The sequence below is a fragment of the Tympanuchus pallidicinctus genome, unplaced genomic scaffold (assembly GCF_026119805.1).
Source record: "Tympanuchus pallidicinctus isolate F22 unplaced genomic scaffold, pur_lepc_1.0 scaffold33, whole genome shotgun sequence".
NCBI classification, from domain to species: domain Eukaryota; kingdom Metazoa; phylum Chordata; class Aves; order Galliformes; family Phasianidae; genus Tympanuchus; species Tympanuchus pallidicinctus.
The window spans coordinates 2,281,344-2,307,357 of record NW_026294751.1 but is presented as its reverse complement, the minus strand read 5'-3'; the positions used below and the strand labels follow the sequence as shown (position 1 = coordinate 2,307,357).

Here is a 26,014-nt window from a genome sequence, read left to right as displayed (position 1 = left end):
TGAGTGCAGCATTAGAACAAAAACGCTTTCTGACAGAGCGAGAGCAGCGAAGCATATCTCCAGAACAAGGAGACCCTTCCAACGCTGGGAGCTGCAAAAAGGGGTCGGGGAAGTGGGATGTAAAGCAGACAACAGACAGATGTGCACTGCTAATGTCTGCCAGTGCTGAAAGCAGTAACTGCAGCTCTTGGTGCCCCTGCGGCCATACAGTGCCATACGGTGCCATGCACGCTGTACTGTACAGGACTGTGCTGTGCTTTATTGGGCTCTACAGTGCCAAACACGGCTGGACCACACCACATCATTCTGCACACCACCGTACCGTGCCATATAGCACCATAACGTGCCACACAGCACCATACTGTGCCATATGGCACCGTACCGCGCCATGCACCGCCGCACAGTCCGCTCACGTGCTCCTCTCCCGCCACCTCCCAGGCCCGCGCCCCTCGCCCGCGTCCGGCCCACGTGGACGCCCGCCGCCCGGCATGAATGAAGCGCCCTCCTCCAATCGGCGCCCGCCTCGCCGCCGGCCGCACGCGGGCCGCCCCGCCGAGCGCGTCTCCGGCCAATCGTGCGGCGGCGGCGGCCCACCCGCAGCCAATGGGAAAGGCGAGCGCTGGGCGGCTCCCCGGGCCGGCGGCGCCCAATGGCGGAGCGGCGCGGGCCGGCGGTGGCGGCGGGCGGGCCAATGGGACGAGGGGGCGTGGCCGGCGCGCGGCGGCGCGGCACCCGGGCGCGGGGCTCTAAAGCGCGGCGCGGCGCCGCGTCCCGCAGACGGCCATGGCCGCCGCCGCGCAGTACCTGCCGCGCTCCGCCGCGCTGCTGCACCCCGACGGCGACCGCCTGCATCAAGGCACCACGTACCGCGAGGTGCAGAAGATGATGCACCACGAGTACCTGCAGGGCCTGGCCCCCGCCGCCGCCGGGCACGCCGTCGGGTTGGCGCACCACCAGTGGCTGCCCAGCGCCGGTACGGACTGGGGCAGCGGCGGAGGAGGAGGAGGCGGCGCGCACCTCCCGCCGGCGGCCGAGCACGGCAAGGGCGGCCCGGGAGGGCCCCGCGAGGAGCTGCCCCCCGCCGCCGCCTTCCACCCGCGGCCGCACCTGGTGCCCCAGGCCGGCGGCTGGGCGCAGGGCGCGGGGCCGCCCCCCCACCTACCCCCCATGTCGCCGCCGTCGGGGCAGCCGCTGCTTTACGGGCAGCCCTACGGCGGCCTCAACGGGATGCTGGGCCCCCCAGGCCCCGCGCTGCACCACGGGCACGGGCTGCGCGACCCGCTGGGCGCCGAGGAGGCGGCGGGCCACGAGCTGGCGGCCTCCCCGCCGCCGCCGCTGGGGCCGCCCGAGCCTTCGGACGAGGACGCGCCGAGCTCCGACGACCTGGAGCAGTTCGCCAAGCAGTTCAAGCAGCGGCGGATCAAGCTGGGCTTCACGCAGGCCGACGTGGGGCTGGCGCTCGGTACCCTCTACGGGAACGTCTTCTCGCAGACCACCATCTGCCGCTTCGAGGCGCTGCAGCTGAGCTTCAAGAACATGTGCAAGCTGAAGCCTCTGCTCAACAAGTGGCTGGAGGAGACGGACTCCAGCACGGGCAGCCCCACCAACCTGGACAAGATCGCGGCGCAGGGCAGGAAGCGCAAGAAGCGCACCTCCATCGAGGTGGGCGTCAAGGGCGCCCTGGAGAACCACTTCCTCAAGTGCCCCAAGCCCTCGGCGCACGAGATCACCTCCCTGGCGGACTCCCTGCAGCTGGAGAAGGAGGTGGTGCGGGTCTGGTTCTGCAACCGGCGGCAGAAGGAGAAGCGCATGACGCCGGCCGGGCTCCCGCACCCGCCCATGGAGGACGTTTACGCACAGGCGGACACTTCGCCGCTGCACCACGCGCTGCCCGGCGCCGTGCCGTGACCGCCGGCCCCGCCGCTGGGCCCCGACGGCGGCGGCGGAGCGGGCGCGGGCGGCGGGACGCGCCCCGGTTCCTTCCTTCCTTCCTTCCTCGGACTGGCCCGGCCCGGCCGCCCTCCCCAGCCCTATTTATTCGGGCGCCGGAGCCGCTCGCGGCCGCAGCAGAAGTAGCCAAAGGTTTGCGATCTCTAATTTATTCCCTCCCGCGGGGCCCCCGGCTCCGGCCCGGCCGTAGGACGCGGCGCTGCCCGTCCCGGCCCCTTTCTATTTATTTTCTAACCGTGCGCGGAGCTCTCTCCCTCCCGTTGGTAGGTTCGGTTCGGTTCATTTCCCCCTCCTCTTCCACCCCCCCTTTTCCCCTTTGGTTTCGGTTTTTGTTTGTTTGGTTTTTTTTGTTGTTGTTGTTTTTTTTTGTTGTTATTTGTTTGTATCTTTATTGCAAAACCAATGTAGACTGCGAGGGTACGTTTCTATTTATGTTATAGTAAATATTTTATTACTTACATAAACCATTTACCCAGGAACCGGTCTCGTGTCGTCTTTCGGGAGCGGGCGGCCTCGGGCCGGGGTCCATCTGGCCCCTATCGCCCCCCTCAGCATCCCACCCTCGGTGCGCTCCCCGCTGCCCTTCGGTCCAACCCCGCGCTCCGGAGCGCCGAAGGAGCGTCCCGCTGTGCCGCGAGTTCGTTACGCTGCGCCGAACTTCTGCTTTGCAGCGCGATTAGAGAACAGAACTTCTCTCCGCTTCTCGCAGGGATAACAGACATCCGTGAGCAGAGCTCGAGACGCCGCGTTGTTGTGGTTTTTTTTTTAGTTTGGTTTGGTTTTTTCTTTGGCTCCGAGGTGTTCCGCTCGGTGTCCCCAATTCTCACGGCTTCGTGCCCCGATGGGTCGCGGTTGCCGCAGGGAAAGCTGCGAACTGAGTTCTGCCGTGCTGTGTAGAGGGACCGACCCCCATCTCCTGTCGCTCTTCTCTTTCAGCACCGCCGGGACTGCGGCCGCCACTGCGTGTCCTTTGGGTCCAGCGGTGTTTTATGCAGAGGGAACTGTGCCACGTGTGCCCGCGCTGCTCAGATCCACTGCTCGGATGCGCGGTTGAGAGCTGGGGGTAAAGCATCCAATTTCCTTTTAATTTGGCAGAGAACTTCCCGTGGTTTCAGCTCCTAGCGTGGCCCTGCTGGAGTCCAGGCACCAATTCCATCCCACGACCTTCAGATGGGATTTTCTAGGGATAAAGAGGCGATATTCTGGGGGTAGCCTGCAGGTAAATTCAGATATATGTATTTTTATATATTAAATGTAACTTACGCTGGGGAACTCGCACGTGAAAACTCTTGCATTTATTGCAGCTTGATTTTTTTGTTGTGCCTTTGGGGCGCATATGCGTGCAGCGCTTCCCAAAGCAACAACACAATATTGGCAATATTCACATTATAAATTACCCCATTCCCAACACTGCCGTGTAGGCACCCCATGTTAGCAGATACAAAAATATCACGGCGTTGCTCGTCCCAAATTCCAGCAAGTGGTTTCCTGAGACTTCAAAATAAAGTCACTTGGTGAGGTGGTTTGGCTGCACGTTGGAACGGCTCCCAACGTGTTGCTGGGCTGGGAGTGCTGCAGTGTGGGGCAGCGTTGGCTTCCCCCAAATGGAGAGCAGTAAGGGGGCTCAGGTGTGGGGCTGTGTGTTTTCAGGTGTGATACGGGCTGAGGCGCCTTGCAGGCAGGACTTATCTAAAAGCACAGAATGGTGGTCAAGTCCTGGATTCCAGAAGTTTTGCTGTATTTACTGAATTGTTCTGTATTCGCTGAATGCGCGCTGCACTTTAGAAATGAGGAAATACGTGGCTGTTTGGAGCTTATGCTTGAAAGAAAAAAGTGGAGGTGTGTAATGATAAATTCTTGGAAATGGGAGTTTGAGTCAATGTGTCTTAGAGGAATTTAAATTTATCATCAACTCCGCACTCTCTCCTCTCCGTTCTTTTGTGCGTCTCGCACACACGTACCATTGTGCTCCACTGCAGCTCTGCTGCCTTCCTCAGGGCTCTCGGGGAGGAGGAAACAAAAGGGGAAACAAACCGACGAAAGCAGAGGTTTGGTTTTGTTTTTGTTTTTCCTTTTTTACTTCTTTAAACAGCAACTCTTGTTTGCGCTGAGCGCTTTTAACTGCGCCGCTTTCCCACACCAGGAGCGACTGCAGCATCTCCTGCCCTCCGAGGCAGCGCGGCTGGCAAACAGCCCCGGCTCTGGGGAGGAAGGGGCAGCGCTCACATTGCATTGCTGTAATGGATGAGATGCGCTGGGAGGGCGCACGGCCCTGGGTTGTGAGGTGTCAGCTCGGATCAGGCGCCGGCAGCGCTGCTGTGTGAGCCCTCCTGTGCAAAGAGAAACCCCGCTCGGTGCATCTGATTTCTGCAGCTGTGTTGCAAAGCAGTGCCTCCCCCCCCCAGGGTCGCCTGGCTGAGGTTTTGTTGTCTTCTTGGTCAGGGATTAAATGGCGATTACTGCAGGCATGGTTACTTGTTTTGTTTTGTTTTGTTTGACTTCTTCCATTTGTTTGGGTTTTTTTTTCCTCAAGTGGGAGCTGCTGTGGTTGTATCAGAGTTCGGCGCAGGATGGTGTTGGTGCATGAAGGAGAAGCAGATGTAGAAGTGCCAAAAAATGCAGCAGAACACTCAGTGTATGGAGTGCAGATATGGGAAGGGAGCAGTTCTGTGCACCCCGGAGCTGAGCTGAGCACAGCGCTGGCACGGAGCTCTTGGTGTGCAGAACAGGGCACTGTCTATGTGCTCTTCTGTTTTATGCTGGCTGTTGGCAATTGGAGGAAAATTGCTCCTTTCTGTAAGGTGAGCAATATTCAGCAAGCCATCATTTGTTGGGCTTTTTTTTTTTTATTTTTTTTTCCAAATTATTTTTATCTTCTAGTTGACGAAGGCAGGGAGGTGCCGCTCGGCTTTCTCTGTGCTTGGGATAAGGCTGTGTGGTGCCAATATCCCTTCCAACCCCTACAATTCTGTGATTCTGTGATATCCAACTCAATTCTGAGATTTCCTACCTTAGAACATGACTGCAGCCACTGGGGAGAGCAGCAGGGTGTGCTTGTCCTGCAGCAGTGTGCCTCTCCAGGCGCGGTTACACGGTGCCGCTGATGCTGTGTCCCTTCATCCTTCCAGCAGAGCCTGTTCTTGTGCTCACCCTGATCCCTGCCCAGCACCTGCTGTGCCTGCAACCCTTCGCTGCCAAACACAGCAGCAGAAACACTCCTTGATTTGCATGGAAGTTGGGAGCATTGCTGTTAGCACTTTGCCCGTTCCCAGCTTTGCTCTCCTGCGAGGATATTCAGCACCGTCCGGTTGAGCAGATATTTTAATTCTATGCTAACGCCGCCGTTGTTTGCATGTGTTTTAATTGAGTGCCAGTGCTGCTGTTGTTTGGCTGGAGCTGCTCAGCATCACCTGTTTTATCTGTGTGTCTAAGTGCTCGTGAAGTCCTTCATGCAAACCCCACAGAGCTCTGCAGAGCCGGGGCGCTCGGCGTCGCTCCCATTGCTTGCATGCAGCTCTCACCCGCTGCACTGATGCACATCTACAGCAGGCATCTGCTTTTGGGGTCCGTGTAAACTCACCCATGTAAGTTTCCCTTCCTTTTAATTAGGACTAAATGTCTCCTGGCAGTGGGAGGTGGGGGCTGTGAAGGCAGGTGGAGATGCAGTGGCACAGAGCTTGTTGGTATCTCCCACCACCCCAGTGCCTCGCTGCTGCCGTTGGTTGGGCTGAGTGTCACTTCTGGCTGCGCAGGGGAAGGTTGTTAAGCCCTGGATGTACAGGGGAATGCTGTCCAGGCCAAACTTTCACAGTGCTTATTAATTTTCCTTGTAGCTTCTCTTTTTGGAGCACATCAGCCCTTTCCTGATCACCTGCCTATTTCTTACCCCCAGCTCTCTTTGCTTTTATTCCTCACAAGGCCAAAAAGGACAGCAGTCAGCGCTCACACAGAGCAGCATCTTTCTGCGGTGTTTCCAGTCTGGCTGCTCCATCCCCGTGCTCAGGGAGGTCTGCTGAGGGCTGAAGCTTTGCAGCCCGTTCCCTCCTTCATTTCTTTGCATATTTCTTTCTGTGGAAATTCATCCAGTGGTTTTCCTTCACCTGTAGCTCTGCGTGTTGTGCCTCTCAGCTTTCATGTGATGCTGAGCTGTAAATCTGGCCAAAACTCCGGGAGATCAGAGCGGAGTTCTTCTCACATTCATTGCAAACATCAGTTTCACAGTCTGGCCGCTGCATCAGCTGTCTTTAATTGCATATGTGTCTAGTTTGAAAATGGTGAAGGTTTTCACAGTTAATTCTAAGTCAAACCGAGGTAGGGGCAGGTGATGGCTTTTCAGACTGGGAACTGCCATGCTAATAGCAGTGGTACGGTGGTGACAGCAGCACATTTTCCTCTAGTCTACACTGGAGCTGCAGGGCTTTACTCCTGGTTGTTCTGCTTGCTTCCTTGCAGATAACAAGAAATGCTATTTTCTGGTGATATTAATCTCTACGGTGTCACAAATGTTAAGTCACAAAGGTGGGCTCTCCTCACTGCTCGAGGGCTGAAGAGCAGAGGAAACTGCTGGGGCTTCGCATTCCTGTGGGGTGGGGGATTTCTGCTTTGTCTTTCTTTAAACATTATCGCAGAGCAGAGCTGGAATGACTGCATAGTGCTGAGCTGAGGAATCCCACTGCCCTCCCAGGGAGCATCTCCTGCATCCACTTCAGGCAGCCGCAGCGCTGGGTCCCTTTGGTCCCTTCTGCCCCGTGTGGAGCAGAGGTAGGTGGGAGAGCTGTGTTCTCATTCGTGGCCGTTGCAGCACAAAGGGGCTTTGCTCCTGGTAGAAGGACTCTTAGCATTTTGTTTTCCAAACATGACTTCATTGACTCTCAATAGCAGCGTGCAATTTACTTTTTCCAGTGAGAACTTTGTGAGCTGAAGAAATGAGTTTCCCAGCTCTGGAAGCATCCCATCGTTGGTTCTCACTCCATTGCTCCTTCAGGTTATTGGGCTGTTCTGGCTGCATCGCACCATGCTCTGCTCCACCCAGGGCCCAGCAGCAGTCCTGTCCCACATCCCAGCCTCACCACGTCTGTCAGCTGCATCCCAGAAACCCACCAGAAGCACATGACCCGAAACCCTTTCCAACATCACCAAATTGCTTTTGCTGATCCAGTGCCGCTTTACAATTTGAGCTGTTTCTTTCCAGTGCAGATAGCAGATCCCATGTGCAGATCCCTCTGCAGGTCGCCTCTGGATGCTGTATTTGGGTGCTGCGGTGCAGTGTGGGGCTGCATCTGGGTGCTGCAGGGACCTGGTGGCTGGTCCAGCTCCACGGGGGAGTGCAGCCCATCCCAGTGCCTGCAGCTCCCAGCTGATGCAGGGATAGACACAGGGCAACAGCAGTGAGAGGGAGAGAATGGGATCGATAGCAGCAGTGCTTGATATTCTGCTTTGCGGAACGCTTGTTATGTCTTTAATTACTATTTCTAAAAGCAGCACGGGATGGTAAGCAAAAGCTACAAATAAATAGCAAGGGGGTGATCAATTGGGCATGAAACCCTTGTTATTGATCACCTTTAACCTCTGCTTAAACTAATGACAGAGCTACCATTTAGCTGTCCCCAGGCACAAAGCACATCAATTGCCCAAGTGCCACATAAATCACGCTGGGATGCTGCAGTGGGGGGAGGATGGGGGTCCCTTTGGGGTGGCTGCAGCACCCTTCCTCCCTGCTGCTCCCCCAGGAGGCTCCACCAGCAGAGCCCCATCCCATGCACCGGGCATGGCTTCATGGCAGTTCTGCATTCATAGCAGTCCCTGCCTGCCTCTTTCTCCACAGACCTACAGCGTGATTTATGCAGTTAGGATTCTTTTGATGCTTCTTAGTGGGGCCGGGGGTGGTTATGGAGCACGATGAGTTTGCAAGAGGAAAGGCAGATGGGATCCAGGCAATGAAGATCTCAGAGTGAGTGTTGTTGGAAGTGTCAGAGCTGGGTGTGATGAGGGTCGCCTGTTCCCATCCACCTTTGGTTGCTTCTCCTGAATCATCAGCTGTGCTGGAATTGCTATCAGTTACAAGGGGGGGGGAAAAATAATCACTATTTGCAATTGGCAGCAGAGTGAAGTCAGCACAGCCTTTCCAGATAACAGCAATAATATTCATTAACATTCGATCTACAAATTTTCCCTTGGAACCTCAGCCTGGAGTTGTGCCAGATCTCAGCACGGAGCTGCCTGCTGCCTTTCAGGGCTGTGCCCAACATATGGCACTGTGGGGCTGTGGCTGCCCCTCCTGCTGTGCTTGGGGGGTATTCCCCTTTCTTTAGAACAGGGCTGGCTGATGCTCTGTAAACCTGGCTTCCCAGATTAGAAGGTGATGTTCTCTGCTTTTAATTCTGGTGACTCTGGAAACTGTTCAGAAAGGATTCAGGTGGTGAAAATCTCAGGGATTTGGAAGGGTCCCACCAAGCTGTGTGTCACTGTTGTTCCTGGCCCCATGAGGACAAGGGGAATGTCCCCTGCCTGCAGTGCAGCACGGTGAGGGCACATCTCTGCAGGACTCCCTCAGGAGCTACAGTTAATCCCAGCTTTGCCCTCGCTGTGCCACTTGGAAGGCTTCTCCTGAAACCTTAAACAGTCATTTGGGTGTCCTCATCCATCAGCTGCTGGAAGCTCTATCGATAACACAATCATTTCCCCTTTGGTCCCTCTGTTTCCCTTTTTCTGTGCTGCAGACTCTGCAATTTGTCACTGCTGTCCCCCTGAAGTGCTGGACGCTGTGCAGGAGCTCTGTGGCACAGGGAAGGCTTCTGCACCCCAATAGCAGGAACGTGTCAGGGAATGGTCGTGAGCCACCCCAAGGCCTGTGCTGGCCAGGTGGTGTGACAGGGATGCTGCTGGGCTGTGCTGGGTGAAATGGCTCCTGGGCAGGATGCTCAGGGCACTCCAGATCTGAGTGCCCAAAGTGCCCATTCCAATGCTGTCCCTGTGTCCTAGCTTGGCTTTGGGCTGACCCCACATTGCCTCATACTGTGTGGGACAGCACCATGGAGCACGTTGTCTCCTCGCTGCTCTCAGGCCGTGTTTTCCCTTCTGCTTCCCATCTGCAGGGCTGGAAGGGGCACTGCAGTGCTGCCCCATCCGTGGGGACACGCAGCCCCACACAGGGCTGTCTGGATCCCCAGAGCATCCTTAGTCCAATGGCTGCAGGCAGCACTGCTGCTCTTTTTATGACCGAGGACAAAATAAGCTGCAGCTGTAATTAGCGTTAAGCTGCTAATTAGCTTTCACTCTCCAGGGGCTTCTGCGAGGGCTTTGCCTGCAGTCCCTGCACAGCGGGCAGAGCAGAGGGAGCACGATGCGGCCTTCCCTGCGTTGGTCAGATGGCTCTGCTGGGAGCTCAGTGTGGAATGGCACTGCTGAAGCAGTTCCTCCTGCCCTTCATTCAGCCATGGCAGCGGAATCCAGGCTCCACACAGAGCGCATTCAGCCCCGCTCTGTGCAGATGTCCCTGAGCAATTCCATGAATTGTTGCTCTATAGTCACTACGCTGTTTGGGAAAACATTTCGGATAACTGTCCTACGCATCGGGGTGACTGAATGAATGGCATTTGAATGGTCAAAAAGATAGTGTGAATTGGGAACAATGCTGTCCCTGTGAGGGGTGGCAGGAGAATTCCAGCTGGCATTTTCCTTGTGAAGGAGCGAGCCCAAGGCCACGCTACCTTGGATGGGGCTGGAGGAGCACACAGCTGCCAGCATCTCCCCACTGAACTCCCCAAGTGCCGGGATGGAACGCATGGCAGCTGTGTGAGCACTGTGCTGTCACTCTGGAGACGCATCAGTGGCAGTCAAGGTGAGCACTGCCCATCTCTACCTCCGTCCAGGGGTGGGAGAAAGCTCTGTGTCATTTCCAGATACGCTGCTGTACCTCACTGTGCAGGATGACACCAGCACCCAGCAGCTCCCATTCCTGTGAGAGGTGTCCCTCCCTGAACCCCCAGCTCGGTGTATCCGTGTGATGGTGGCACTGCTATGGGACAGCATATGGCACCCAGGGGAGCTGCACTGCATCTGGACTTGGCGGAGCACGGCGATCCCGGCCATACATCATCAGGAGGAACGTGTGCTTGGGTAACGCATTAGAATAATACATTATTAGAGCCCTGTTGCTATGGTGATGTATTAAGGCAATATATCATTAGGTACCTTCCATTGATGATGTATTGCTTCCAACATGGCGTCTGCCAGCACCAACACGAGGGCCATGGGGGAAAGTCTCAGCTATTTGCAGAAACTCCATCCCTTCCTGAGGAAGAAAACCCCCATGCAATGGCTTCATCTGGGGATGTGGACTGGAGGTTACCAGGGTACTCCCCCTCCCCAGGCTCTGTGTGGAGAGGCTCGCTCTGTTCTTTGGCTCGTTTGCCATGCAAGCAGCATGATGAGCTGTGTGGATGCTGTACTGGTGCTCTTCCTCTCAGACTGCCTGACCTCAAGCAGGCTCAGACTTGGAGCCTGAAGCTTTGGGTTCCGAGGGCTCTGGTCCGATGCATCCTCAGACGCCTCTACTTCCACAGGGCCGCACCATGCTCAGCTCAGCAGGCAGATAAAATTGCTTCTGATGGAGGTTTCACAGAGCAGAGCAGGAAAGCAGGTTGCTTTATAGCTGCAAAGTATGCAGCGTGCATCAGCTGTAGTTTGATTTTAATTAGCGGGGAAGAAAGTAGCTGAGTTAATAAAGTATGCACCTCCTTCTGCAGAGCTGCTAGCACCGACTGCATGAAAAACACAACCGAAGGGGAAAGATGAGCACAAGGTGAGCAAAAGCTGAGCACGCCTGGGCAGCAGCGGGGAAAGCAACATCAGGTGAGATGTCCTGTGGTGTTCTGCCACCGGGTTCAGTGCATGCACATTCATTTGCACAAGCAGAGACGCTGCTTGCAGTGCAGAAATGCCCCAGTCCTGCATCCCAACTCCCCGTGCTTTGAGGAGCCCAGCATCTGTTCTTTCCCTCGCTGGGGCCGGCTGTGATGGGGGCTGATCCCACATCTCCCCGGTGCTGGGGCAGCAGGGGCTGCCGGGCTCCATGCCCGCGCTCTGGGCTCGAGCTCAGAGCACTTCAGAGCCTGCTGCCCCCACATGGCCCTGCAGATGCACACTTCCTTCCCTTGAACTCTCCGTGGGAGCACAACCCGCCCACCGGGGGCAGAAGGGGCAAGAATAAGAGGTTGTTTGTGCAGGCTTCAGGCACGATAAGTAATGTTCCCCTGGAGCTGCCCTGCTGCTGCTGGTTCCCGTCCATAATAATGACAGTTTAGGAGAGCAAGTCTGCGTCTGCCCTTGATGCCAATGCTTTTAAGGGTTCAGCGTGCTGCCCTACTCCCAGGCACCATCTGCAACACTGTAAGCCAGGGCTGCTTTTAGCTTCTCAATCAATTGCATTCAATTAAGTGATAACGTGAGCTTTGGGTTGGAGAGTGATTACTTATCCCTTAATCAGCAAATCCTGCCCGGGTGGGGCAGGGCGGTGTGCACCCAACACGGTGTGGGTTTGGTGCAGATGTGCACCAGCTGCCCTGGCCTACAGCTGCTGTCTGCTGTGACCACAGGGCATCCTGAGGACGTTTGCAACCCTGTTCTGGGGCTGAGGATGGACCCTTCGCCATTGGGATGTTGTCCAACAGCAGCAGTTCTCTGCCCAGCTGGGGATGCTGAGCACTGCCTGCAGAGATGGCTCTCCTTTGGGATGCAGGGATGGGTTTATTTAAAGGACTCTCTTTTTTCACCCTGTCCCTTGTGGTGTGTTTCAGTGGGAGATGATGCCAACGGCCACCCCGACACATCTGGGCACAACGTGTTTAGAGGGGCTGCAGGCAGCCTGGCTGAGCAGAGCCGGCTCCACGGCCGCGGGATGTGCGGTGCTGCGAGGGATCTCAACCATCAATAAACATCAGTGTCAAAAAGGACAGGAAAAGGTTATTTATCACAAAGCAGGCCAAGGAGCAGGAATGCAGCAGGGGTGACATGGGCTCTGGCCACCCCGCTGGGGCCATGTCCGGTGGCAGCTCGGGGTCAGAGCCGCCAGCCCAATACTCTGCGTCCCCATGGTTGGCCTGGGGCTGGGCTATGTGCTGTGCCACCAGCCAGGACAGCAGCCTGATGTTTCTTTTTCTTCCTCCGGTGTAATCAGGGTGCTGGAGGAGTGACAGAGCTTGGAGCGAACCAGGCTGGGGGGATGGAGGTTTAAAATGAAGAGCTGCTGCCCCGTAGCACTCTGCGTGGCTCTGGGAGCTGTTGGTTCTGAGGTCAGAAAGCTGCAGGAATGGGGGGGGTTTGTGTGTGAACGTGGAAGTGTACACATGTAACGTGATGGAGTCTCAAGAGAAGGGGCTTCTGCAGTGCAGGGGATGGGCACTGGGTGCTGGTGATGCTCCTGCTGCTGGTCCCCACCAGAGCACATCCTGCACTGAGGTCTCAGGGATGCTGTGAGCACAACCCTGGCATCCAGAGAGGTTCTGCAGCCTCCCCCCACCACTCCACATCACCTTCCCCTGATTAGAGCCTCGGAACAAACCTGCTAATGCCTTTCCCAAGCTCTCGCCCCCACACTTTTGCCTTATAAATCACTGTAATTAAAGTGTTTGGAAAATGCTCCGGGAGCCTAGACAAGCATCCCCACATGCTCCACACCCAGCTCGGCAAGCCTGACTTCCTGCTGTGCCGGCCCCAGGCTGCATCCCTTCCCTTCCCTCCCAATGCCTGGCGGCACAGAGAGGGGATGGTTCCCAGTCTGCTCCCGCCTGATGCTCTGGGATGGGTAGGACACGGTCACAGCTTCCCCATCAGCTGCACCACGCAGGCACCACTCCCAGCCCATCCTGATCCAATGTGCAAGGAGCTGTGCTTCTGTCTCACACGGAAGGGTCCCTGGGGGTTGCAGGAGTGCTGCTGCTCAGCGTCCATGGAACGTGAATTTTTCACAGTGATCCCCCGCAGTGCAGATCAAAGTGATTGTGCAAGAGGAAGAGGCGAAGGGAAGGAATAAGGCAGAGAGCCATGGGGAGCATTCAGCACTAGGAAAGCCGTGGGGCAGTTTGCTGACCCCAACTGGTGCTCCTGACCCCAGGGCAAAGCGTGATGTCCTGGGGCTGTTCGCTTGCTGAACCCACCTGCAGAGCTGGGGTCTGGGCACTGGCCGTGCAGGGCTGCAGGCACAGCTGGGCCGTTGAAGTTCCTCTGTTCTGATGCCCATTCCTCTTGCCTTTTTGGAGCAGCGATATCTGCAGCTTCTGCTCTCGCTCCCTATGCACCTGTTGCTGGTGGCCGTGCCCCACTGCTCCATGGGCGCTCCCAGCCTTAATCCACTGCTCCAGGTCCCTGCCCAGGAGCACATCCCTGGCTGTGCTCACCTGGAACCACTGTGCCCATGCCAGGGAACTCTGAGTCACCCAGACTTTCCTGTTCTGTTCCCAAGGGCCCCACTGCCAGCACTGCCAGTCGGCACTGGGATGCTGCGGGCTCCCAGAACATCCAGCTCTGCCTCCTGTTGCTGCTTTTCCTTTTGTAACAGGAAGGTTCAGCTTGCTTGCTGTGCAGGCAGAGCAGCCCCTTCTTGTGCACTGTGTATTTTTCACCTTTAAATGAAAGCAACTGAACTGTCTGAAGCTGCCTCCCGACTCTTCTCGTGTTGCCAAGAAATGATTGACGCATGGAATGGAGCAGTGGGTGCAGAGGAATTTGGCAGCAGCCCAGCCCTGAGATGTACAAAGGACACTGCTGATTCCGCTCAGGTTTTTGGAGCACCCTGGGAACAGGCTGTCCCACGCGGGGCGGTGGCTTTGCCTGTGGCAGGATCTCACCCTGGGGATGGGGCAATGGCCGTGTTTTGGGGAGGAGGGGGTTTGCAGGGGCTGCAGGATGGGCTGAGGACATCCAGCTTCTGCCATTGCCTTTCTGGGCTTTTTTTCACCATTGCTTTGTAATGAAGGAAATCTTGAGCGTGACTGCAAATATCACATACCTGCATGTTCTGATATATGTGTGTGCATGAAGCTGCACCCCAGGGGTTTTTGTCTTGGATTGCCTGAACAAGACCTCCCTTCCCCCTTGGCAAGCATTGACCAGAGCTGCACAGAGCTAGCATCCATCCCTGCCCTCCTGACCACATGTGCTCAGAGGGGCACCAGTGGCAGAGTGCCTTCCTGGGCAGCAGGCTGATGGTCTGCTGCTGCACACGCTGTGTGTATCCCCTAGGAGCTCCCCATCTCCTACAGATGGAGAGGGCAATTTGTGAGGCTTCTGTAGGCTTATTAAAATATCATTGTGAAAAGGCGATGCAAGTACCTGAGCAGAAAAGATTTGTTCCATGAACCAGAGACTTCCGAGCCTCGTTTCCTCTTCCTTGTGCCTCCTTCCCACAGAGGTACAACAGCCTTTTCTTATCACGTGCAGGAAAATGAAGCCCCAGCTCTTGGAGGATGCGTTGGGTTCTCGCGGGAGCGCAATGCGCTGCATCTGACGGCGGCGCTGACGCAGGACAAGGCAGCATGCCTGCTGCTGGATGCCTGGCACATTCCTTCAAATAATGCCAAATGAGCAGCATTATCCTGAGAGCAGAGCAGCCTGAACCTTGTTTGTGTGGCCATGGCAAGTGTGGGCTGGAATACAGCTCGGGCCATTATCATGTAATGAACACAACAATTACTCTGTAAGGGGGAGAAAGGGTTAGGGCCTGATAGAGGCTTAAGAATAAAGGCTTGTTTGGAAGAATTATTCACTGGGTCCCTGCTGTAGGTGGACGGCAGCAGATTAGAAGGAAACATTATCTCTCAGGGCAAGTTCAGAAGGACAAATGAAGCCAAACTGGCACGGGCTGAGAGTCTCAATACATTATTCTCTCTGCTCTACAAATCTGTGAGAACAAAGTGCTCAGTGTAAATGCTCACCAGGGCCTTTTCTTCCCCTGCAGGACCACAAAAGTTCAGCATGAGACGAAGGGCCACGTGTTGGCTATTAGTCCACTACAAAGAGCGTTTGAGGCTAGAATTTAGAGGCTCATAAAAACATTATTGTCTGCATCCTGGGACATTTGTTTGCTGGGGCAACACGGGGCTGAAAAAATGTGACCCCTGCGCAGCTGTGTGCCTCATCATGTCCATCACACACTGGGCACCTAAGGGCCACCTCAGGCCTGATCCATGTCCCCAGTGGGAACACCTGGCCTGGACCTGTCCTCTCCCACATCACCTCTGCAAGGAAGCAGAGAGCTCTTCCCTATGCCTGTGACCACAGCTGTAACCACAGCTGCTGCTTTGAGGCTCTGTTCTGTCCTCTCCGGAGGTGAGGGTGGGTTTTTGTCCCAGTGAGCACTTGGCCTGGTGGCATTTGTTGGGGCAGGATGTTGCACCTTGCCTGCAGGCTTTCCATGCTACATGGAGCCAGGCATAGTACACGCACGGCACCCTGCAGCCCACATCTGATGCTCCTGGCTGGAGTTTGGGTGTTCACCAGGCCAGGAAAGATGTTTATGCCCAAATGAAAATGGCAAAGACTGGAGAGGTCCTTCTGTGTCATGATTTTACCGGTGGCATCGTTCCCTCTGCACTTCTCTGCCATCACTGCAGCTCAGAGTGGCGAAACTCAGAGCACAGTTTCAGGGTTCATCTCTGCAGACGGGATGAGGACTGGGCAGGACCATGTCAGAGCTGTCCCAAGACAGTTTCATGGGATGGGATGCAGGCAGCAACTGTGGTCCAGGACCACCTGCATCCCCCGGATGGCTCCAGCCCTGTACGCAACGCTAACTCCAACTGCACTGCAAAGAGGAATGCCAGCTTTCAGCGGGCTAAAGAAAGTGGAATATATTATCCACTCACAAAGTCAGCGTAAATATTAAAGAGGCTGCAAGGGGAAATGTCTCTGGTGATGTCTTTTCAGGCACGGGGGGAAGAAAATCAGTCTGAGGGCTCTATTGAGGGCTATGGCCAAAAGGCAGAGGGAAGCAATGCTTTGAACTCGTTCAAAGCCACAGGTCAGCGCCTTCCTGGGACTGCTGCTGCCCACCTCCCCTCGGAGCCAGCAGAAAGGTCACTGCAGCAAACCCACCATTTCAATAAAAGAAAGCGAATCCCAGAGAGAGCTGCATGAGAATGAAAGGCATCAAACGGGAAGATGGATGTGGCATGACCGGGGGCAGGGGATGTGGGGAGCACAGGAAACTCATCCTGTCATTGAGAGAAGGCTTCAGCGGTGTGAGATGCACCGGGGAAGGCTGAGCTCCCTGCTGGGCTCAGGGACTCCTGGGTGCTCCCGCATCGGGTGGGGAGAAGGGGGGGTCAGAAGAGAAGCTGTGATTGATGGAGGTGAGCAAACAGCGTGCAGTGTTATGTAACGAGGTTCTGTTGAAACCGCGCAGGAAAAGTCGCCCCGCGCCAATAAATCAGGCGGCGGCCGCGGAGGAGCAGATGTGAATCACACCTTGCTTCATATGCCCTGCAGTGTTTTCACTTATTGTTCCAGTTTTAAAGATTAATGGCACTCAGAGATGAGTATTATCTACGCTTCCATTCCGTACTCGTTATCAGAAGGGCTCCTTTCAGCACAATTAATGCGGATCAAGTTTTCCGAGCGGAGGAATGTCCTGCAGTTGTCGCCCACCTCCCTCATGCCCTGACCCCACGGCAGGGACAGGCAGGGCTGGGAGTACAGGGGCAGCCCCCCCCCTTACAGGGCAGGCCACAGGCTGGCTCAGCAGCGATGCCCACAATCACAGTGGGTGCCACCCACAGGGCGACCCCCACCAGCACACACAGAGGTGCACCAGGGCAGCGAGGCAGCTCAGAGATGCAGGAATTCCCATCTCTGTCCTTAAACAGGAGAAGAAAAGCTGTTCACATCCCTCCCCGTGGCACTGGGTAGAGCAAAGCCAGGTGCTGGTATTTCCCAGCCCTATCAGCCAGAGTTGCAGAAACCTGTGAGCCCCTGCCGTGGGTGCTACAGCACAGCTTGCTATCTAGGGCTCAGGCTCTCCCACCTGGTTTAGCAGGGGTGCCAGACCATGCTCAGGATCGTGTGCACACCAAGGGCAGCCTGCAGTGCACTGGGGAGCAGCGGGCTGGGGGTGCCAGCGGGGGTCTCTCCCCTCCTCAGCTGCAGAGGCCCAGGGAGAGCAGCGCTGAGCTCCCTGCTACATGAGATCAAGCTGTGATCACTTCTATCATGAAGATAAACTGGCCATTGTTGCCAAAAATAAATGTTAGTGTTCCAAATCCACACTTCAATAGCACCAGCTCATTAGAGATGCATATCATTTGGCTCCAGTCCCACACCTTCCAGCTCGTTATAAATATGCAGTTGCTGCTGGCTCTACCCCAATCATCTCTGCAATCAGAGCTTTTAATTAGGTTAATTAAATTGTATCAAACCTCGCAGGGACGCAGTTCACTGATGCTGATGAGGCAGCCAAAACAGACCTTAACTCTAGCTCTAATGAAGGCCCTGCTGCAGCTAATGACAATGCATAATAAATTAGAGCTTCCCTAGAAAGGTGCACCAGGGCTTGTGCTTCAGTAAATGATGATCTATATGCACTAACTTACTGTTTCAGCCTTCGGTATGCCAAGCTAGGGATGTCTGGGAATATGCTTTCACCAAATAATGGGCTCCTTCCTCAGAGCTCACCTTCCTGCTCTTGAGGCACCAAAAGCTGCTGGGATAGAAATCCAGCAAATATTTGCTATTTTCAGCGTGGCCTGCTCTGATGATGCTCATCTCCCAACAGAGGCAGCAGCAAGTATTTATTTGGCCTAAACCCTCTGTAATTGAATTTGAATTGGGCAGGAGTGATGTCTGGGGGGAGGGGGGAATGTCTGCAGGTGTTGGGGCAATGCTCAGACTTGGGGGGAGGAGCAGTCGTGTCCTGGTGGGCTGGGAGCCTGTGGAGTAGAGCTGGAGGCCAGCTGTGCAGAGCAGCAATTAGTGCCTCCTGATTTACATCCTGCTCTTTCAGCTCCCTGCTGTGCTGAGCATCGAGGAGCTCTGCCACCCTTCTCTCCTCAGTGCCCTTGGGCTGCTTGCCCTGGCTGAACCCCACATGAGGACAAGGGGCTCTGGGAGTGGCTGTGTCCCCACATCACTCCCTATGGAGAGCAATGGGACATCAGCACCTGGAGCAGAGCCCCCCAGTACCTGGGCACAAGGTAAGTGATGCTGCACACTGACTGGTGGGTGCTGGGGTGGGATCTCCTTGCTGATAGCACACAGAAAATGGGAGCACCAGGATCTGAGCACTGTGACTGCTGCAGACCCATCAGCAGCCCTCAGGTATGCTGGCTTCTGGTTCTGAGTGGGGCAGGGTGTCCCACTGTGCTGCCTTCCAGGCCAGTTTGGAACCCAAAAATGAGGTCTGCAGGAAACAGTTCTCAAAGCTGAAGGGTTGGTGGTGGCCCTCCTGCTGCTAACAAACCGTTACAGTTGCCTAGAGATAATCTTACAAGTGTTTTAATGTAGCCTGCTATTAACTTTTATAGACAGCCATTACCAATTGAGTTCTCCAGCTTGAACAAGGAATTACATGAAATTATTAAATGGCACAATATTACTCTGAGTCACCTGAAACCCGAGCTGAATCTGTGGGGTATTTTGATATCTGTATCTTGCAAGCTGCAGGGAATCTCCTTGCTAAAGAACCTGTTGGTTCAGCCTTTTGATACTGTAATTATTGCAGGTAGAAAATTGCTGCAGGCAGTCCTGGTCCTATGGGGATCCCATCAGTGGGGCCCTTCAGATCTCCCACTGTGGTTGGGTGGGCAGTGGGTTCATGTCTGGGGTTGGCTCTCCCCAGGCTCTCACAGAAGGATTTCACTGCTTGGGGTGAGGGCTTGAGGCATCAACAAGGGTGAGGTCTGGGGGATGAGCTGCAGGGAGGGGTTTGGTTCCTTGCAGAGATGGGGCTGCCTGCTGGCAAGCACGGCTGTCCTGCAACCCTCATCACAAAGGATGTTTTTGCTTCAATCTCTTTTATCAAGAGGCTTTTCCAGAACCTCCTAGAAAACTTGATTTCCAGCCCAGATTTGTTCCTGGGCAGCTTGTGTGCACTTTTGTTGGTGAACAGCTCTTCTCTCTGCCATCAGCAGTACATGCTGCTTGCTTCCCAAGGCACTTGTATTGCCTTTGTCTTTCTTGGCTGAAGGAGCAGGTCCTCAGTCCTGTAAGGCTCCCTGCTGCCCTTCTGCATCTGAGCAGCTCTTTCATCCATCCCAGTGGGAATTCATCTGAAGTCTGGATGCCCTGTTTCTCTTTGGTGAGATTTCCCTAGTGTCCCAGCAGAAAGTAGCTGAGAAGAAGTACAGCTTTTGCTCTGCGTGCCCTGTACAGATTGCACAGAGCTGTTGTCTCCCCCAAAAGCTCTTAACACTTGTGTGCAGGCTGAGGGCAGCACCAGGAGAGCTGTGGCTATGGCACCCACCTTAGGATCTTCCACAGTGAGCAGCACTGACAGTTCAAAGCCTTGCAGCTACCTGCTACACCCCATAATATCTCACCCCTTCAACTGGGGAGCAATGGCTGTCTTCCAGGGATTTGTGCCCATTGCAGCACTCAATCTACCACAGGGCTCAGAGGCACTCGCAGCACCAACTCGTGGGCTCTTGTTCAGGCTGTTGCTCTCAGCCGCTGCCAGGCTGCAGCACCTCCTTCCTGCCTTCCTCATCCTCTTCAGCAACACTCAGTGTAGGTAAAATATTTATTCTTACAAATCTCAGTCCAGCCACTGTGCTGGGAGCTTGGTGTGCTTCTCCAACACAATTATAAAGTCCCAGAAATACAGCTGACACTTAGAGCTTGCTTTTTTCTCGCATGCTTTTCATCCCTCTTCTCATATGTCTCTTGACTATTGCTAACTGAAGCTTTCCAAGTTCAGAAATTACACTGCTCAAATCCTCAGGTTTAGTAAAAATCTCTGCCAAAGAAGCAAAGTCTGCCCTTATTGCAGTCTGGAAGCCAAGAAACCTTTGTAGTAATAGAGAAGGGCTGTTCTGCTCCCCCCGCAGCCTGGCCGTGCGCTGCTGCTGCCCTCTGCCGGCCCCGACCTCGTTTCCTATCGGGAAGGAGAAGAGTTGAGTTTTTCCCCGTCTTTTCTTTTTTTCCACCTCGTTTTCAGACGGGAGATTTCCATTACGCCATCAGTAGCGAATTAGCAAAACTTGTTGCATGTGGAGAAGTCTTTGTTGCTTTTAAGGGCAAAGCACAGCTCCTCCCTTCGTGCCTCCCAGAGGAAAAACAACACTGCAGAGCTCTTGCTGGATTTGGAACTTTTGCAATGGCAGAAATAACAGCCAAAGCTGCATTTCAGCACCTAAAAAAGAGTCGTGTTTGAGCCTATATGGGAAAACCGAATGGGATGGGCTTGGGAAGAGCATCTTTTTTTTAACCATCTTGGCATAGGCATATGCTTACTATTGGCAGCTGTATTCCAAGCAAAGAGATAAGAAAAGGAATGTTTACGCCCAGGCTCTCCTACTTGCCTGAACTGCTCCAGTGATATGTCTTCATTGTTTTCAGTTGAAACCCCCTCCCAACTACCAATGCTGCAACCAGCACAACATAAACAGCACAAACTTTTGTCCCACATTTGCCTTTTGGATCGCCTGTCCTTGTCTGTGCATCTCAGTATTGCCTCTCTGCTCACACTTGCTGGTCGCACTGGCAGTTTGGTTACGTGGGCACTGCTCTGTTGTAAGGCACAGGGTAAAATAAGCACAGCTACACCTACAAATGTGCTCTTCTCAGCTACAGAAACAGCGTTTCTCTGTTCTATGGAGTGAAACATTCCTCTGCTTCCAGAGCCATTCCAAAAGAGTCTTTGCTAAGGCTGCATTGCAGAAGTCAGGTGCCATCGTTAGCTGATGTCTTTCACCTCTCAAATTTCAAAGTGCAGACAGATAAAGCAGAAGAGGAAAATAAGAAGGATGTGGGGCAAAAATAGTCACTGGGAGGATCATGATTCGATTTTAACCTGTTTTGAAAACTCAGCTAAAAAGAACTGCTCTGAAGTCGGATGGTTTAGGCACTGCAGTGGTCCAAGAACTTAAACAGAAACTGTTCCAGCATTTGTTACCTTGTGTGCTGCCTGCATCTCCCAGTCTCTGTATTCTGACCTTGACTTCACAAGGATGGTTTGTGGTGTGTATTACTAGGACAGACAGGCACCTCTTGCGGCTTCCCACTGTAAATACCAAGAGAACAAACTCTTTGATTTATTAATCAATTAATTAGATAAAATATATTTATGGCTACTGCAGACCCGTGGTAATTTGTTTCAACCAAGCGTTAGGCTGTGACAAAAAGCAAACAGATCCTTCACCACCAGGAAAAAACTCTTCCTAAACAAGGACTGCAGCAGTGCTTCTTCAATGGAACGATCAACGCTTCCGCTGGAACTTGAATTTGTAAATAGCTGGGCCATCTTTTGTCTCCTTCTTCACCTTTACTTTATGAGTTTTGTCCTAGAAAAGGGGAGGGGAAAAAAAGAGCAATGATTTTATCTGCTGTCATGTGTGTTGTTTTTTTTTTAACCTTATGTTATGAAGTCCCTGTCTGGAGTTTGACAAAGCATTCCTGAAAAATGGTCACTTTCCACTGTTTAGACTGGAATTACATTTCCATCTGCTCTCTCTGTCCTTAGTTCGTCGGGCAGAAAATCTGTTTTGTTCAAAAGCACCAGTGAGTGCAAACGCCAATGGGGAGAGTTCTTCTTGGTCACTGGGTTAAGAGCTTGGAACCAAGAGAACTGCTTCCTTCCCTCTGCTACTTTTTAGTGTTTGAGAGGTGATGACAACATTTTAAAGATGACTGCGTGCTCAAAGTTGAGCCTTTGTTGTTGATGTGATAAAGTTGGATTAGCAGGCATACATTTGTCACAGTCTGAAGGCCTCACAAAATCACTGCCTTGCTTTCTCCATATTAAAGAAGATCACATTTCCAGGTAACTGCTAAAAACAAAGTCATGGCAAAACAAAGAGCGAAGAAACTGATACACAGACATCCAGACCCAGCAAAACAGCTCCAGAGAAACAGTTAAGAGCTCTCACCAAAAGATCTTTACGTGTCTGGATTTTCTGTGCAATCACAAACATGCTCTTCTCTCGCTCAATGCGCTGCTTCAGGAGGTCGTACTGATTCTTCCTTTGTTGGTCTAATTTCTGGAAGGGGAAAAAAAAAGAAGCATTTCTAAGAACGAGGAACAAGACACTACAGTTCACAGCTGACCTATTCTGAGGCACTTGGACCTCACAAACATTTTTTACATTTCAATCTTATTAAAGAATGCTGCTTCAGTGTTGTGGTTGGATTCCGGAGAACTGTTTAATATCTTGATTTTCAGACTGGTTTTTCAGTTAGGTCTTTATTCTTCATACTTGTTTTAATCTCCTCAATCTAAACCATAGGAAAAAAAATCTGCAAATAAAAAGCACCATGTTTTCTAGCTGAGATGCTGTGGAACACAATTTGGTAAGCAGGCAGAGTTTCAGTTTTACAGCTCTTAATTTCAATGTTGAGTGCAAAAGAGCATTTAATTCCATAAGGGAAAACTCACAGATGTCTTTTTTCACTCTGGATGAATGAGATCAATTCCTGAAGTGCACAGAAACTGCAGAGAGGCCTCCCAAAATGCAACTTGTTTGGTCATGTTTAGCTGATGGTTTTCCCAGCACAAAAAGGTGTTACAGCAGGTGTGATTGAAGTCATTAAATTAAGGAGAACGGATCCAAACAAGCTTACAATGTGACTCAGACATTTAGAGAGAAAACTCGTTCAACTGCTTTACTGACAAGCCAAACCAAGAAAGCTGGCAAGATGGAAGAGACCAGAGGGTGTTTGTTATCTGACATCTGGTTCAGAAAACAACAGGTTACAAATTTACCACACAGCAGTTTAAGACAAGTTTATTTTTACCTTACACACACTGGCTTCAGCTTATAGAACTGCCCAATATCTAAACTAATTAAGAGGTGTTTCCACTGTTAAAGCCAGGTTTAGCTACTTCTAGGGCAGAGTGCTGTAATATTAAAACATCAGAATCAAAGTTGATTGTGCAAGTAATTCATCCTGAAGAATTATTACTTCTGCTAGAGTACTGTTACTGCTGGTAATACAGTACAGGCAAATAGATTTTACAAAGGACTTTAATAGAAACATTTGCTTCAGGTTCAGGGATGCAGGTTTGTTGGTTTTTGGTTTTTTTTACAGGAGTCAATGAAGCATCCTCATCAGACAGGAACTGCTCCTTTCTGCCCCAAACTTCACAGCTCTTGGTTTATCATCCCCAGTGGACTGGGACACAACCAAACAAGTTCTCCACCTTGGTCCAGAAGATCTGACTGCAGTCTCCAGGTAAGTGATGACTAAATGATACCCACTACAGCCTTGTGTCACCAAGGAAAATTCCAAGGTAACAGAACAACTTTGTTCACCTGTACAATGGTCCAATGAACGCTTCTCACTGCTTATTATTTCTATTAAAAAAGTAAAGCATTAAGAAAAAAACTACCTTTAAATGAGCAGGATCAGTAGCTCCTTTCACTGCCTCTTTCTGCAGTGTTGCAATGGTTGGTCGGTTGTAGACTCTGTCTACCAGCTCTGGAACAGTATTCAGATGAGTTGCAATATCAAACTCTTGAACTATAAATTTATAAAAAGAATTAAAAAGATTTTAGGAATAAACTCACACAGACTTCTTGGATTAACATCCAGCAAACCTTCCAAACATGCAGCTTATGTACAGCCAGCAGCAGAGAGAGACCCAGCTAAATAGCTCCTGTAGAACTGAGGCCTTCTCTAGTAATCAAAATAGACTTCCAGAGCTCCTGGAATAAAATCTTCTTTTATAGCAGCACATAAAGCAAGCACAATACTGCCTTATACATTTTACACCGCCTGAAACAAACTGGGGGAAAATATGTCTGGCAAAGTCTATTTACATCTTACCTTCTCTCTTAGTATCAAAAAAGAACGTGTGCTTGTTGGGCTGCTTCCCCTCAACATCCAGCAGATGGAGCTCCGACTTCAGCCTTTCGATTTTCTGCAGGAAACAACAGGTAAGCAGTTCTGCCAAAGATCTCTAAAAGGTGGAGTGATGCCTCTCTGAAGGGAATTCCTGCTTGTTCCTCGAGCTTATGAGTACCTGAACTCTTCTTTTCTTTTTAATATTATAAAACGCATCTAGTTTGTGTCCTATCTTCAAGTCCTTTTCAAGTCAAGGTTACCCACTTCAGTACCAATAATGCTGTTGACACGAACATGTTTAACATCTGAAATGTATGCAAAGGTTTGCTGTGTTTTCTGATAATGTACAGCATTGTCTTTAGCAGCTTTCTGTAGGCTCCATACACAGAATTCTGCTGACATTTTCATCTTCAATTTTCAATATTATATAAATCAGATTTCACTAAATGTAGACACAATATATACCACCACTCTAAAAAAAAAAAAAGTAAACAGAACAATTCTAGGCAAACTGGGAAACGTTGAGAAAATGAAGTGTATTACCTTGGCTTCTGCCACTCTCTTCATTTCCACATACTTAAGATCCTGTGTCTTCATCAGTTTCATCTGCTCAGGGGTCACTTCATCCTTTGGCTGCTTAATTACATGAACTCCATCCTAAAAACAGTGCAGTGTGTAGATGCAGTTCTTGGTACAGAGAACTATGGGCTCTGATTTAAATTAAATAAAGGCAGAACCTTTTTGTCTGTTACACCTCATTTTCTTCCAGGACTGCAATGGGCACCAAGCCCAGCCTGTTGGTTTATTTACTAATTCTTAAATTAAAAACATGAACTAACTTTTAAAAAGTGTGACTCGGTGCAGGAGTGTCATCCTACCTTAAAGCAATCTGCTTTCTCACCTTGAGCTGCGTACGGATCATTTTGAAGTAGAACTCGTCAGGGTTCTTGTCCAGAGCTTTCTTCTGAAGTGCTCGGAGGGCATTTTGCTTCTTGTGATAGTCCCTGGGAGGAAGGCAGAGCAGCACAGAGTTCCCCTGAGCCCACATTCCCTGACAGGAGGCACAGTGATGCAGAGTTGCCATGTGCTGGGCTGCTCAGTTTGGTCCCAGTCTGAAGGATCATAGAATGGCTTGGGCGGGAAAAGACCCCAAGGATCACTGAGTTCCAATGCCCAGCCACAGTCAGGTCCACCAACCTTCAGCTCTGGTACTAGAGCAGGCCACTCCAGGCTCCATTCAACCTGGTCTTGAACACCCCCAGGGATGGAGCATCCACAGCCTCTCTAGGCTTCCTATTCCAGCTCCTCCCCACAGTCTGTAAAGAACTTCCGCTGACATCAAATCTAACGCTGATCACATTCGTAGCCGTCCTCTGGACCCTCTCCAACGGCTCCAGCACAGAGATAAAGCCGTTTAGCCCGCATCCCCCCGCTCCCCGACTCACTGTGCCCGCAGCCGGTAGTCCTGCTTCTTCTCCAGCAGCCCCAGCTTCTTCCTGCAGGCGGGCTGCGGGGACAGGCAGGGAAGAAGATGAAGCGGAGGACCGAACTCTCACCGAGGTCCCGCGATCCGTCCGGGAAGCCCCGATGCCGCTCACCCACCTGTGCCCGCTCGCGGTGCTGCCGCTGCCTCGATTTGGCAGCTTTCCTGAAGGCGGCCGACATCGCGATACGGCGCGACACGGCACAGCCGCGTGCGAAGCGACGGTCTCACCGCGCTGAGGGGCGGGGCCTGAATGCGTGACGTCACGACGTCGCCGCAACGTAGTCACGTCGCCTCGGCGTCACCACGCCGACGCAACGTCACCACGCTGTCTCCATGGCGACAGCGGCGCTCATCCCGCGCTCTGCTGCCACCCTCGGCTCGTGCGCTTTGCTCTTCCCGCGTCTCCGCGGCTCCCCGCACTGTGGGGCTGGGCTCGACCCCGTCCCGAGGCTCGGTCGTTGCTCCCTACGCTAAGCCGCGGCCCGGCCCGTAGTTCTCCGTCCTATCGCCGGGCAGAGGCCGTTCCCGCTCCCGTTGTGCGCCATGAGGGCCACGCAGCGCCGTGCCCGTGGGGAGCTGGAGCTCCAG

General features: G+C 52.8%; 2 protein-coding genes across 4 annotated transcripts; one reads left to right on the top strand and one right to left on the bottom strand.

The window, feature by feature from the left end:
* Positions 1–757: 757 nt before the first annotated feature.
* Positions 758–10,742, top strand: POU3F1 (POU class 3 homeobox 1). Of its 3 annotated transcripts, XR_008210233.1 has the most exons (6): positions 4,045–4,370; positions 4,484–4,751; positions 6,403–6,711; positions 9,637–9,790; positions 9,939–10,068; positions 10,698–10,742. XR_008210233.1 is itself a non-coding variant. In XM_052698816.1 (1 exon), exon 1 carries the CDS (start codon positions 784–786, stop codon positions 1,906–1,908), a length of 1,125 nt encoding a protein of 374 aa, XP_052554776.1. In that variant the 5' UTR covers positions 758–783; the 3' UTR covers positions 1,909–2,429. The 3 variants fall into 3 exon arrangements, 1 of the variants encoding a protein (XP_052554776.1); XR_008210232.1 differs by lacking the exons at positions 4,045–4,370; positions 4,484–4,751; positions 6,403–6,711; ... (1 more) ...; positions 9,939–10,068; positions 10,698–10,742 and adding exons at positions 758–2,082; positions 2,887–3,028; XM_052698816.1 differs by lacking the exons at positions 4,045–4,370; positions 4,484–4,751; positions 6,403–6,711; ... (1 more) ...; positions 9,939–10,068; positions 10,698–10,742 and adding an exon at positions 758–2,429.
* A 10,419-nt stretch (positions 10,743–21,161) lies between these two features.
* UTP11 (UTP11 small subunit processome component) lies at positions 21,162–25,687 on the bottom strand. The gene is made up of 8 exons (XM_052698723.1): positions 25,543–25,687; positions 25,386–25,447; positions 24,842–24,944; positions 24,484–24,597; positions 23,923–24,016; positions 23,486–23,616; positions 22,026–22,136; positions 21,162–21,440 (listed from the first exon to the last, which is right to left on the bottom strand). The coding sequence occupies exons 1-8, from the start codon at positions 25,603–25,605 to the stop codon at positions 21,357–21,359; spliced, it is 762 nt and encodes a 253-aa protein (XP_052554683.1). The 5' UTR covers positions 25,606–25,687; the 3' UTR covers positions 21,162–21,356.
* Between the last annotated feature and the right edge of the window lie 327 nt (positions 25,688–26,014).